A 14,427-nucleotide genomic window follows, 5' to 3' on the forward strand; every position below is an offset into this window, starting at 1 on the left:
TAGATGCCCTTGGAGTGAAACCAGGCTGCCATGGGTTTCTGTACCAAATGTAATGGCCACCTATCCAGTAGTTATTAGGACATTTCAAAAACCAAAAATGCCAATAGATTTATTGCTGTGTGGGCCAAAGTCATGGACTGACTGACATTGTAGTTCCTTCTTATCCAAAACTCTGCTGATCTGCTGTTTAATCTGATCTGAAACCAAACGGTGTCACAAGCTGGAACTATTGGAATTTCTCTGTGAACATCATGTTAATTATTCCCAGATCCACCATCGTAACGTTCTTTGTGCAGAAAACAATGTAGGAATGTGCTGTTCATCATTCTGCATTCCACACAGCTTGTTGTCTGATTCATACACCTCCCTGTTTGCCTCGTTTCAAGGATCAGTTCAAGAATTGCCCCCCGCATTTTATCCCTCGGAAATCCCATTCAGGTACAGTAAGATCTCTGAGACGGCAGGAACCGAGCCCTCCAACATCTGCAGGAGGCCATATTATCCCTCCATATACCTCCACCCCCTCAAAGAGGAAGACATTACACTGTCCGCCCCACTTTTCACTGCTATTGCTTTTGTTTCCGATTGCCGACGTTTTAGCGTCTGCACACCTTGACAGGAGATATTTTAATTGCTCCAAAGATATGCGGAAAATGTATCTGGCTCTCAAGCCGACCTGTAGTCATGTGGAAGGTATGTTTTTGCAGCTGACATTCCAACCTGATTTCTTGGGTCAATTTCTTGAACAGTTAACCCCACCTCCAACACACACACATGTAGACACACAGTTTTACCCCGGCCTCACCCTTCAGTGAACAGGCTGCATATTTTCACATCCAGGGTTCGGATATGTAAGCCCATAAGCGACATATTGTTGCCTTATTGTCTGGATATTTCTCAGTTCTTCCACCAAGTGTTGCAGGAGCCAGAGGATAATTTGTCCAATGTTAAGATCTGTTTAACCACAGGAACTAGGCAGGCCCATATTGATCTACCCTTACAAAATGTGTCCATTACATGTCCTGCATTAGTGTCGAAAGCAATATTTCCTTGCATGAGCAGTGACTCATGGTTCCAGTAGTGCCTTGCCAACGTACTTAACATTTGTCTACATTTGTTTTTTCCAGAGTACGTTATGTCCGAAGCATTTAGGCTAATGAAGTTTGATGTATTATTTGAATTTGGAGGCCTAATTTATGTATTTTTGACTGTAGGAACACTTTTATAGCCGTTTTCCCCTCGTAATTTGCGCAAGATTATTTCATGGAACCACCCCGGGAGTTTTAGTGAGACAGTTTTGTAAGTGATGTTTAAAAGAAAAATAACTATCATTGATGTATGTTGCATTCCTGTGTCATTTTTGTTTGGGGATGCATCCTGGTTCTCCTTGCGGATAGCCGGCCAATATAAATAACATGGCTCCATGTCAGAAGTTTTGTAGCAAATCTACAATGGGAAATGATAGCAGAAGCCTTCTCAGCTATCTAAACCATCGACTATAAATGTCAGACTTTGGTGTTGATCCAACAGGAATAACTTAAGGGATCATACAAGTTCTCCACAGCAGCCTCACTACATCAGGATAAGTGCAGCCACAAGTCTGATGAGGAGCAGGCAGAGGAATTTAAAGTGCAGGAAATCAGGAAGAAAGATTTATCATGGCAAAACAGCAAAAAAGCTAGGTGATGCACACAAGACAATCTGGCAGAAGAACAATAGATGTAGGGTGGTATATAGAGAGTGGCTGATGAGGGAATGAGGTGCAGGTGGGGAAGCTCAGGTGAAAGGAATGAGATGATTGCAGGGTGAGAGGGTGTGGCAGGATCTGAAACAACAGGAGAATTAAGCCTTGTTTAAACTGCCAGCCCAAATCTGTTTCTGGCATATCCAGATTGATTTTAGAAAGTCTGGACAGCAAAAAAACCCACATGAAATATGGAAATCCAAACCACATTTGGAGGTGTTTTGAAATGAAATTCCAATCAGACTTCTACAGTTGCTTCTCAGTGCAGATGCTTTGACCACCTAAATTGGATTTTGTGTCTTTTGTGTAACATTACTGTATCACTGAAGCTGAGAGTACAAATCTACCTCACCATCAAGTGTTAAACAGGACTGATGACACAACCTGGACACTGTAGAGGTTAACTGTGGGGTTGACAATGTCATATACGACATAACATTACTAAAATAAAATATCTCTAAAATGCTGCATGAGGGAGACTTAATTAATCTTGCCCAGAAGCTAACATTAACCTTTGTGCAGCTACAACCGAGGCTCCAGCCTTGAACTACAGTGTCTTTTTGGACTCTTTGTAAAATAAATCCATAACAATGAATCCAACACTGAATGTCCTCTGTGATTATTTATCAATTTTTCAGTGTTAAAAACATTTGATGTTGCTGTTGTTAGCCTCCATTGCTTATGTGGCTTTCACGTTAGAAAGCCACATAATCACCATAGCTTTGTAGTTACTGATGCCACAATGTTACCAAAGCAGACCATGCAGACAGGTTGGTGCTGCCTGGACACACAAATCTGATCTGATCACTTATTGCAAATAACAGCACGGACAGTCTGTCTTGATTTGCCTGATCTACATTAGTGAAATGGCGTAAAACAGGACAGATGAAGAAACAAAGTTGACAGTGGTCTCCTGACAAATTAACAGCTTTTGAACAAATTGGTAATGCCTCTAGAGCGACCTGAGGCCTGTACTATGAAGCAGGATTTGGAGTTAGCGAGGTACCTTAAGGGTTAACTCTGGGTTTTCAGTACTACAAGCTGGTTCTCTTTTTATCAAGACAAATCACCATGGTAGGCTGAACAGCTAACCTGCTCAGGAGTAAGTTATGTTCAGGGTATCGGATCACAGCCTGTCAACACCCTGACCACTGACCAATCAGATCACTGCAGAAAAAGGTATCCATGGACAAAAGTCTGGAGTCTCAGGTACAAAAAGTGTAGCCTGTATATTATAGGTATCTTATTATAGATTAGTAGACTTATTTCATCGTTCCACGGCTCCATTTCCACTGGTTTTAAAACAGAGCTTCTGACAAATACAGAGATGGTTTACACACTAAACACATGATTTTAGCAGCATTTTAACTTATGCAAAGTTTATTTTAGCCCACAGTGAGTGCTAACAGTGTTGCTATTTTACACTCTGATTCCATCGCTGCAGCTAAAAATAACAAGACACCTGTTTGATGAGAACAATCCACACACTGTTAATTAGCTCCTGTTATTATAAATGCAACATTCTGGTCCGTAGACCTCATGAGTCATTAACTAGGCTTCTTTTCCGCCCTTTACTTCAGTAGCAGAAACAGTCTGTTAAGTGTTTAATGTGACATATTCAGATACTTCCGTCATCATCCAACTAAATAGCAAAAAATACCCTATACTAATGTCACATATAGCTAAGTGATACCTGCACAATGGTGGCTAATGGCTAATTGGCTAATGGTGAATTTTTGGATAGTATTTTCAATGTTTCTACAGTTTCTGTTGTAAGATTACAGAGTATCGTTTACACCCCACGCTACTGACTTTTTATCATTTTGCAATCCCAGACACTTTTAGTACCGTTTCATCTCATATGATATGAAGTAGCCTACTTCATTCATGGTTAACAGCCCCGCCTCTTTCACATGAACGAGCTCGTGGCTGGTAGACTAGTAGATAACCAGCTTTGTAGTACTGGTTACCTAGACCAGGAGTCTGCAACCTTTGCCATTAAAAGAGCCATTTTTGACCAAAAATAATTTGAAAAAATCTGTGTGGAGCCGCAAAACATGTTTGAGCCTTATAATCAAGGTAAATAGCCTATTATGTCTAAATTAGCTTATCCTTATGGTCTAAATAAGCATTTGTTAATATGTTTTACCACAAGGTGGCCACTGTGCAGGGCACTATCTATGATTATTTGGTACTTAAATTTTGCAGAGATGGCAGTGAGAGCAAACAAATCTGTCCACACACTACTACATTCTCTATTTTATTCAATTTACTTTTTTGGATTTGGCATCCATAGCTAACCAGCCACTGCTATCGAGGTTCAGCAACATTTGGATTCATAGAATCAATTTCCATAGAATTCTTTTCTCAAAGTCTCAAGGAGCCACTGGACAGGGGCTAAAGAGCCACATGTGGCTCCGGAGCCACAGGTTGCCTACCCCTGATCTAGACGGACAATGTTAAGGTTAGGCGAGCCAGATAACAAAAAGATATCCGGGGTAAGTTGAACTGACTTCGTAGTACCTCTGGTGGCTTGGGGGATTGAGGTGCCAACCATGAACCGTAGCGTCTCAAGTTAATGTAGGTACAGTTCTGCATTGCTGCAGCAACATAAACCACTGGGAGTTGGAAAAAACATGATTTTCAGCTAGTGTTAAGTTGCTCTTTAATGCAGTTTTGAAAAGGTCAGTTCAGCCAAATCACAACAAAACACATTTAGCCCACTTACACCTTTCATTTAGACTTACTCATAAATTCATAACTATAGTAAAAAAGTATTGTAGACTGCTAATTTCTGTTGTTGTATATGCATTATCAGTACCCAGGGCATTGTTTCCCAACATACTGCTGAGATTTATGTTTTGGAACACCACAAATGACATTCTGCAGTTTCATGTTGAACATGTCAAAAACCTCATCATGTAAAAGACTGACATTATCTGAATGGCTAGCTTGTATTCATCATTATGTTTGGGGGATTTGGGTGACGAGACCTTTTAAGGACACAGGAATAAGCTGTGCTCCAAGCAGAAGGCAAATAAACAAAGACATCCAAATATTTCCTGGCCACATGGTCATGTTTTATCATGTAATCTGTATCAGACCTGATAGACAGCAACAAAACTGTAGAATTACAGCCTGTCTTAAGTTAGTAATTAGTGAGACAAATTAAACACTAATGTGTCACTAATGAGATTTAGAAACATTTGTCCGTCTGTCACTCCTAATCAGGCCTTTGATCGATAGCGTTTTATACACTGCTGATGTTGGCAGCGTCGTCTGATCACACGCCATTTTGGCATCTGTGTTTGTCATTTTTTTCTCCCACAAGGTCAGATCAAAGGAATATCTTGAAACAGATGCAGGCCTACATCAATTTCTCTGGTTTCTCTCGGTATAATCACGTCCTGATGCTGTTTGCTGTTGGAGTCTCTCTGTAATGGCTGTAGATGCTTGACTCTCAGATACAGCCTCCAGCTTGTTCTTGCAGTGCTCGGTTATGGAAACTTACTAACAATTCTATTATGATTTATGGTCAGACAGGGAGAGGCTGGGAAGATGTATTAAGGACATATTTTTCAAACATCTGAATCACTTTATTGGCCAAATATATTACATTTACTTTGTGACATTGGTGCATTAGCATGAGCCAAGCCATAAAAAAGAAATAAAAGTTTAAGAAAAAACAAAGGCTGGAATAAAAAGGATGTCTGGACCTCAGTTTCATGTGTGCTTCCAGACTTCCAAGTTTATTCTGTAAATTAGAGTCACGATTAGAAAGGCCAAATAAAAGAATGTAAGATACATAAGAGCAAGCTTTACTGACAACATTTACATGCACAGTAATATTCCATGATCATTCCGGTTATAACAATATTCTAAATTTGATACGGGTCATGCAAACAACTTAGTCTGGTTCTGAATTAGGCCTCTTTCCACATGCAGCATTTTCTGATTGAGACAAATGGGATATGCCACAATATTTTGGGTTTTAAGGAGCTTACTTTGGACACACAGCACATTCGGAAAATGCGTCTCAGTTTGGGTTTTTACCGCAATTTGTGACGCACGGCCTTTCGTGTGTTTACAGTCAGCTCTGTGTATTGTCATGTATGTACACAAACCAACTAGCCAACAGTTTACAAGGCTGGGGAGGAAATACATGCCCAAAATAAAAGCTCACATTTCTTGTCTGAAACACATACACCAACACATTCTCACTCCAACCTCGTCACATACTCGTCACACACACTGTCCACGTCCAGATACGATGTGTAAAGTACCCTGGGTGCGTTGGTTGTTGACGTTCTGGGATACTGTGTCAAGTTCTGCTTGTTACATGCATTGTCTTCTTTCAAAATACACTTGTTTTCACAGGGAATTTACTGTTTGCATACAGTCTCTTTCAAAATAAATGCACTACGTCAGTACAATACCGCAAATTGACTTTCTTTCCCCTTCAACAACGCACATGGTTGGGTTTAGGCAACAAAAGCATGTGGTTGGGTTTAAGAAAAAAATAACAGGGTTTGGTTATATAATCTTACAATCATAATCTTTATAGTCTTACAGGACATGAACACCGCTCTTCCAGGTGAAAATTGCTGTTTGTTGGACCCATCGCTAAGCCCCGTTAAACTATAATGGTGACTGGCCTTATTAAAGGATGGCTTTTTTCATTAGTGTCTGCCACTGCAAGTCACGGCCCAAGAGTCAGATTTTGACAACTTCAGAGTGAAACCGGGTTGAATATACGTGTAAACATTATGAATTCTTTGGATATCAACAGGTTTGTGGATATGCTCAAATATTGCTATGCTGACCTTTTCAGGATGGTGGTTGAAGGAGTATAGAGGGAGGCTGTGTTTGCATGGTTTGAAAAAGTTTAAAAAAACACTAACAACTTAGAAATAACCCTTTGTTGATGCAAAGAAAGTGTCTCCAGCTGTTCCACTGCACCATAATTTCACATGATAAATGACATGTTACAGCACGTTAATGGAAGCATGCACTGCTGCATGTAAATAAGAATATTAATAGAAGATGTCTTTTCATTAGCTATATTAACAGCTTAGGAGGAATGTTGTTTTTTATAGAATAAGGGTAAAACAGAGAATATTTTGTGCATGTAATCGCAGTCATTGTGAGTTTAAAAGTGACAATATTGAACATACAGCGGTGTGTCATCAGCGTAGAAAGACATTTTGTCAATAACCTGACATGGTGGGAGCATAAAAACTGAAAACAGCAAGGTATGCATACAGTATAGCCCTTTTTTGGTAGATAAAAGAGACAGAGGAGAAAACATCTGAAAAAACAAGCTCAGTTAAGTGCACAACCCACAAAATACAAAGTATAAAATCAAGAGAAAGCCAAAGAGAACAAACTGGTCTTAAGAAGCTTTTAAGACGTGCACTGATTTGCAGTCTCTGACACTTGGCGAGAGGCTGTTCCAAGCAAGCACATTACAGGTTCAGTACAAGAACAACATTTTACCATCACATATCTACAACAGGCATTTTTGAACCTTGATTCATTTGTGCGTGTTTTCTTTTAGGGTTAAGCTCAGCTAATAAATTCTGTTTATCACAGTTAGGTGTGTTCTGCATTTTGTTTGGAATCACACTGAGAGAACATAAATCTGCTGCGAGACTGATCCAGATGCACAAGTCAGACACGCCTCCTGTTTAGTCTGAGAGTTTACACAACTACACTATAGAGCTGCAAACCAGGGTTAATTTGACACTATTTGGAAATGACTGATTTCATAGTTAAATGGCAAATCAGGACTGTTCATGTAATCTGAAAGCCGCAGAGTGAATCCTTGTTGATTTCATTAAATCTGTTTCAGTCCTGGAGGGGAAAATGTACTGAGGACGAGAGCAGAGGCAGAATGAAGGAGGAATTTAAAGCCTCAAATGAGACAAATGAGGCTTGCCATCCTGAGTGAAGACGCAGGGAAGGAGAAAGGAGTGAGAGGTGAGATGAGTGTGAAAGAAAAAAAAAAAGAGGATGAGGGAGGGAGTTTAGCTGAGCGTGAGAATGACTGAAAATGGATAAACAGAGGGTGGGAGGGGAAGACGGTAAGACAGAAAAAGAGAGGTGGTGGAAGTGAGTGAGTGAGTGAGAGATGGGCAGGGAGGTATAAAGAGAGGGAGGGAGTAATATAAGAGAGGCAGCCATAGAGGGAGAGGTGACAGAGTAGATTATCCTCCTCTCCTCTCCTCCTCTCTGCCAGCCTCATCATGTTCATGCTGCAGATGTTGACTGTTATCTCCCTGACTGTTATTCTCCTGGCATCTGTGGAAGGTAGGACACAGCCATACTTACTATGTGTGTGTGTGAGTGAGTGTGTGTGTTGGTGTATGTGTGTGTGTGTATGGCTTGCATGCACCCTGCAGGTGGACAGTGTAGCAAAGAGAGCGATGGCGAAGACAGAAAAGGAGAGAAGAGGGACAGAGGGATAGCAGCAGCAGCAGGAGCAGCAGATAAGGAGGGAGGCATGGATGTAAACAGAGGGGCAGAACGCAGGAGGACGAGCATCACACAACACTCAACACACACAGAAAGCAACTGTCTCAGGGCTCAGTCTGTGTGATGGTTTCGTCTCATCTGCTTTTTTGTAAATGTTGTGAAAGCACTGGAAGTGCGGTGATGTTCCCGAGGACGGATCCGTGGCACAGCAAAGCGTCGCTGTCCTATTTTACAGCTCTTATTGCTCCTGCTGCTTCCATCACACTTTAATTTGTTTACACATTTGCTTTGGATGAAAAGGCATCATGGCACACCCTCCACACTAACACACACTCCTCCTCGCTTTCTCTCACTTTCTCCTTCTCTCTCTGCTAGTGTGTGTTTGCAGCACAATGGGATGCCATTGTAATGCCTCTGACATTCTTGTGTGTACATGCGTGTGTCCATATGTGAGTGTGCGTGTATGGAACTAGAGGGCATGTGCACATTCTGCAGAACAGAATGGCTGCACACGAAAGGTGTTTCAGTCTTTGCTAACATCAGAACACTGACTCTGTGCAGTTAACATGAATGTTAAACAAATGTGTTAGTGTTATTTGTGATCATGTGCAATAATGCATACTGTTAGAAACTTTTGCAGCACTATCATGATGTTGCTTCACTGTCCTCTCCTCACTTAAGAACAGTATTTTCACTCTGAGACGACCTGGTAGAGTAGAGCTAAAATAAAACCAAAAGGTGTGAAACAGAAGGAAGTAAGCCAACATAATTAATTCAGCTTGTCACCGAGGACTTTAAGTATAATACTGGCTTTTGTTTGACACCTTTTCCCTCATGTTTCTTGCTCTTTTTTCTCTGTCTGTCTCATTTCTCCAAAGGTAAAGGAGTGCAGATGCAAAGGGATGTCCAGTGCTGCATGTTGTACTCCCAGGGCAAGGTGCGTACCAAAGATGTGTTGCGGTTTGAGGTGCAGACGGAGGGGCCCGACTGCAGTATACAAGCCATCATGCAAGTATTTCAACTATCCACTCCTGGAGCTAAAGAGCACACAGCAATCTGCAGGCATGGAAAATATGCCTCTCGTTAGAGGAGGGCAGAGCCGGGGCTGAGAGGCATTGTCATCTTTCCAGGTCATGTTGTTATGGCAGGGCTCGGAGCTGTATTTGCCAGGGAAGTAAGAAAGGAAATATGTGGGAATAACAAGCCATCTGAAAATACCTTCCGAGCCAGCTGAGCCCTGCCGCAGCCATTCAGTCAGAACAGCAGGGTTTAGTTAAGTAAACCATTCTGCATTGTGATACCTATTGTTTCCAGCGGGTCAGAGAAATCTGATGTTGCAGGGGAATGAGGAGCTTGCTTTTACATGCGGTCCAGTTAACAAAAACATAGAATTCTTGTACAGTGGATACAATAGTTTCTTTTGGTCCTCTCTATTTCAGTGGTTCCCAACCTCTTCAACTTTCCTCATGTTTGATCACAGTTTGACTTTTTTTTGACCGGGGAAAAAAACATTTTCTGACTCTATTTCCAGCCACCTTTCAGCTTCTCTTCTTTCTGATTCCTTTGGGCTCAAACTCTCAGAGGCTTCACCTGATAGACATTTTTGTTGTCCTCCACGTTACTGCTGAATCATTGTTTTTGACACTCTTGTGCTTCCAGGAGAATAAAATTTGGGGTTTGTGCAGAACCTTGTGCTGCCTCCTCTCTGTGTTGTGTAACAAGTATTGTGTTCTTTATATAGTCTTTACACAAAGAAGGCAGTGAAGTGTGCAGACCCCAGAGACCGGAAGGTGAAGAGGTTGCTGAGAAAGCTCCTGCAGAGACAGAGAACCAAGGCCCACCGAACCATGTGGCTCCTTCCTCATGACAACCTGCCCGTCATGTCAGAGGTACGAACATCTTTATGGCTGCATGACTGTCACAACCCAGAATACACTTCAGTCTGCCATACTCCTAAATCAGGGGTAGGCAACCTGCAGCTCCAGAGCCATATGTGGCTCTTCAGTGGCTCCATGTGGCTTTGACATAAAATCATATGGAAATGGCTGTTATTTTTTAACATTTTTATTTCATTGTCATTGTTGTAGGCCTAAGGTGATCATTGTACCCTACAGCTTTAAAAATGTGTAGCCTATACATCAAATTCAAAAAATGTTTTAATGTTTCATCAACTAAAATGTGCGTCATATGTCTACGACCTGGATAACTATTGATTCCAAATCCAAAAAAGGAAAAGTCTTGGAGGAAAATAGAGGATTTAATAATGTGTGGACAGATTCATTTGCTTTCACCACCACAGCTGCAAAGTTAAGGTACTAAGTAATTATAAGTAGCCCACTGCAGAGTAGCCACCTTGTAGTAAATCATATTAATGAATGATCATTATTTGATAACATTGATGGGCTGATTCAGATTTCATATGCTGTTACCTATATTCAAACATGTTTTGTGGCTCCAGACAGATTTTTTTTTTCTTGTTTTGGCCATTAATAGTAAAGGTTGCCAACTGCTGCCTGAAATGCTTTAGCATGTTACTGACTGTGATGATCACTGACTTATAAACTAAGTGGACTGAAGGTGGTACCTCTACTACAGACAAAAAGTAATAGATGTAGCTACTGTGACGTCACCCATTGGTTTGTGAACTCCCATTTTGAAGCCTTCATTTTGGAAATTTGGGCATCGCCATCTTGTTTTTGAGCCAGAAGTGACCATATTTGTGCGAGAGGCTGGCGCTGTGGAGGAGCAAGGGGTGGATCTGACTGAGACTGGACACGATCCACAGACAGCCTGCCACTTAATTATGCGTAACTTTAAGCCGTAATAAAATGTAAACGCGTAAGTTATATAACAGTTCACCTCCCGTACAGGTGTCAGTAATGTTGAAATTAGTTATGGGGACCAAAACCCTTTTTTTTTTTTTTTTTTTTTTTTAAAACCAGTCGTGTTTATTTCTACTGTAAAGTTGGATATTTTAACATGGGGGGTCTGTGAGGATTGACTCACATCTGGAGCCAGCCTCAAGTGGCCATTAAAGTAACTGCAGTTTTTTTCATCAACCATGTTGGCATTGACTGTCAGGAAAGAGGGTCAGGGTTAGATTGGGGTTAGCTCCAGAATAAGGCTACAGTTTGGCGAGGGAACAACTGGCATGGCCATTTTTAAAGGGTTCCTTTGAACTCTCACCTCAAGATATCTGAATGAAAATGGGTTCTATGGGTACCCACGAATCTCCCCTTAACTTTAGAAGACTTGTACCCAGTAAGTATTTTGTTCCTTAAAATCTAGTACTCCTTCAGTGAACATGTATAGATACAAAACACATTAAACTGACAGTAAATGTGTTTATTTCTGCTGTAAAGTTGTAATTTTAACATTAGTGTCTATGGGGACTGACTGGCTTTCGGAGTCAGCGTCAAGTGGCCATTTAAGGAACTGCAGTTTTTGTCATTTCCATGTTAACTTCATTTTTCAGCCCCAGAGGTTGCTGCTTGGACCGTTAGCATCTTTGGATCATGGATCAATATTGGCGCCCCCTCTAGGAGGCATCTGCCTATGTTGCCTATATATGCCGCCACTGAATATAATAAATTAGAATGTAATTAAATCATTTTAATTCACCCAGAGCAGACAATATGATCTATGACTGTTAATTATAGATACTGAGCGAAATTTTCATGTTATTTCCACATTACCTGAGACATTTATTGATATCCTATTCTTGTGATCATTAGGACAAGAAAGATAACTGGGCAGTTCTCAACGTGGAGTGATGGAGCGCCGTCAAATATGGACGAAAACTCATAGTCATAAGTACGTGTTTTTTTCCTTTTGACAACGTTGAAAACTCATGTAACTTCAGTATGAGGTATATCATATGTAAAAGTACCTCTCTTACATGTCTCATCCCATGTTTTTGAATTTTATCCCACAGGCCAAGTAAACTTTCAGCAGCTCGTCATCTTTACACGGCGCAGCTCGCTGACTCTCCAGTCGTCTCGTGTCTCTCTCTATCTACACTATCTGTCTCCCTGGGACCAGACCTGGGCAGCAATACATATTTAAATGGCTTTAGATATTTAAACATGAACTGTGCTTGAAATTTTCTCAAACACATGGCTGGAACAGTCTTAACAGAGGAGTATTTACTTGTAAGATAAGTTGAACTGATTTTTTTTTTTTAAATGGCTCATACTGTTATTTGCCAGAGTCTGCCTGGAAGTGTCTCCCTCTTCAACATCACTACTCGTGGCTGATGTGAGATCAGTGAACAAGGTGTAATTTAGCAAACGATGAACGAGCAGTGATATTTATAGAATATTGTATATCAGCAAGATACTCTATGCTTATTTGTGACTTGTATACCTTCAGTAATGTGTTTCTAACACTGCACACAGTAAAGAAGATGGGGTTTCGCCACAGTGTGCAGAATATCGGGAAACATTTCTCTGACATAGATTTGCACTTTGTTTGGCTGATTCAGGTTCCAGTTGTATCAGCTTTTAAAAATCCTTCTTCAGGCTTCGACCTGATGTATTTGACTGTTAGACAGGTGAAGTCAAAGCGGGATCAGAGAGGAGATTTCACCTGGATACAACTTCCTGTGTTACATAAAGAGCTAATGTTCCTGATATTTTGTCCACTCTGTATATTGACTGTTCATAAACTCAGCATGAAACCTGAATCAATCTTTCAAAATGAGGCCCTCGGGCATCTACAGGAGATTTGAATATCTACGCATTTGCAGTTTACATCTGTCTTTTCCACCAATAGTCCGTCACTAAACTATGCCAAAGTATTCATGATTCAATTCACCACATGGCAAGGCTGTTAAAACTTAGAGGGCTCAATTGTGTGTGTGAGGCACACAAGTATTGTATTGTAGAAGAATGCACTGTATGTTAAAACACAGTATCTCAAGTGAACTATTTTATAAATTAATCTGAAGTAATAACAGAAGCTGCCTCATTGTCTTTTTTCTGGGTGTCTAGTGTGTGTCTACGTTTCTTACTTACCACACTGTGCACTTTATTTAGCCATGCTGTCCGGCAGGAGAAGAGGGAAGCTGAAACGCAGATAGCCGAGGCAGACAGGGACAGTTTATGACCAGTTAAAGATAAAAAAATAAGCGCACAGTAGGTTGACAGGTAGGTGCAGGCACAGGTGGCTTAAAAGCAAAGAGACATGTTTACAAAGATATTACAACAATGTCAACTGGCTGGGGAAAAGAGGCTGGTGTGTGTGCTGCAGAGCTGATGAGGAAACGAGGTGCAGGTGGGGAGATGAGCAGGGAAACTCAGGTGAGGTGGATGAGTTGATTGCACTGCAGATGGGTGTGGCATGGTCTGGAATAAAAGGAGAGTCTGGAGCCCTCTGGTGGACAGGTAGAGAATAACAAAGAAGGGATTGGGAAAGTGGAGATGTGTCTGAAGAGAGAAACAGAGAGGCATGATGAGCAGGAATCTACCATGGATGCAGAACTGGATACACACCAGACTTTAAAAAAACAATTCTATGTAGTGGCCAAACTGTAACTTGATGCCATGGGGCCCAAAAATACTATTTTCCCATAGATTTTGAAAAAGATGTATGTAAATCAGTGGAAATTTGTTTAAACCTCCCAGAACGAATACTTAAATCACCATTATTTAAATAAATGTCCAAATAAAACCCAAAGATCTGGGTAATTTTTATGCCCGGAACATTTTTGGCTTAATCACAGATGTAGTAGAGAACTATACATGGCACCACTGCTCAGCCTTGCTTCCAAATTCCCCCAGTGGCCAAAAAAATCCCCTGCTGCCCAAAAAGCTTGTAGACCACCAATATTAAAGAGACATCTGTAAAAAATGTTGAAAGGACACCTTGAACTGCCAATAAGGTAAATTATGACTCTTTCTGTAGAGTGCCCAAGGAACGAGTCCTAAAACTCTGAAGTGAGTTAACGTTTTAGCACTCACCGTTCCTTCGTCTCAATGACAATGAATTCTTTGAATGGGTTTTTGGTTAGATGCCTGAAATACAGACTGTGGTTAAAGCTATAGTGCGTAACTTCTGTCGCCTCCCAGCGGATAATGCGTTATTACAACTAATAAGCCGGCGGCACTTCCATGTACACAGAGTAACACTCGCCACACACCGTGTACACAGAGTAACACTCGCCAGTCGCCACACACCGTGTACACAGAGTAACACTCGCTACACACCGT

General features: G+C 41.0%; 1 protein-coding gene across 1 annotated transcript; it reads left to right on the top strand.

Moving 5' to 3' along the window:
- The first annotated feature begins 7,931 nt into the window (after nucleotides 1-7,931).
- Nucleotides 7,932-13,146, top strand: ccl44 (chemokine (C-C motif) ligand 44). The gene is made up of 5 exons (XM_050054651.1): nucleotides 7,932-8,053; nucleotides 9,097-9,226; nucleotides 9,960-10,107; nucleotides 11,953-12,031; nucleotides 12,153-13,146. The coding sequence occupies exons 1-4, from the start codon at nucleotides 7,990-7,992 to the stop codon at nucleotides 11,989-11,991; spliced, it is 381 nt and encodes a 126-aa protein (XP_049910608.1). The 5' UTR covers nucleotides 7,932-7,989; the 3' UTR covers nucleotides 11,992-12,031; nucleotides 12,153-13,146.
- The last annotated feature ends 1,281 nt before the right edge of the window (nucleotides 13,147-14,427 follow it).

Source organism: Epinephelus moara, chromosome 10 (assembly GCF_006386435.1).
Source record: "Epinephelus moara isolate mb chromosome 10, YSFRI_EMoa_1.0, whole genome shotgun sequence".
Classification (NCBI taxonomy): Eukaryota; Metazoa; Chordata; class Actinopteri; order Perciformes; family Serranidae; genus Epinephelus; species Epinephelus moara.

What these genes read in the sequence shown, in the direction of transcription:
- ccl44 (XM_050054651.1), top strand. Translation starts at nt 7,990, where the DNA reads ATGTTCATGCTGCAGATGTTGACTGTTATCTCCCTGACTGTTATTCTC. An exon ending in TGCAGTATACAAGCCATCAT is followed by an intron (nt 9,227 to 9,959) that starts GCAAGTATTTCA and finishes TTCTTTATATAG; the next exon opens with TCTTTACACAAAGAAGGCAG. An exon ending in ACCTGCCCGTCATGTCAGAG is followed by an intron (nt 10,108 to 11,952) that starts GTACGAACATCT and finishes TGTGATCATTAG; the next exon opens with GACAAGAAAGATAACTGGGC.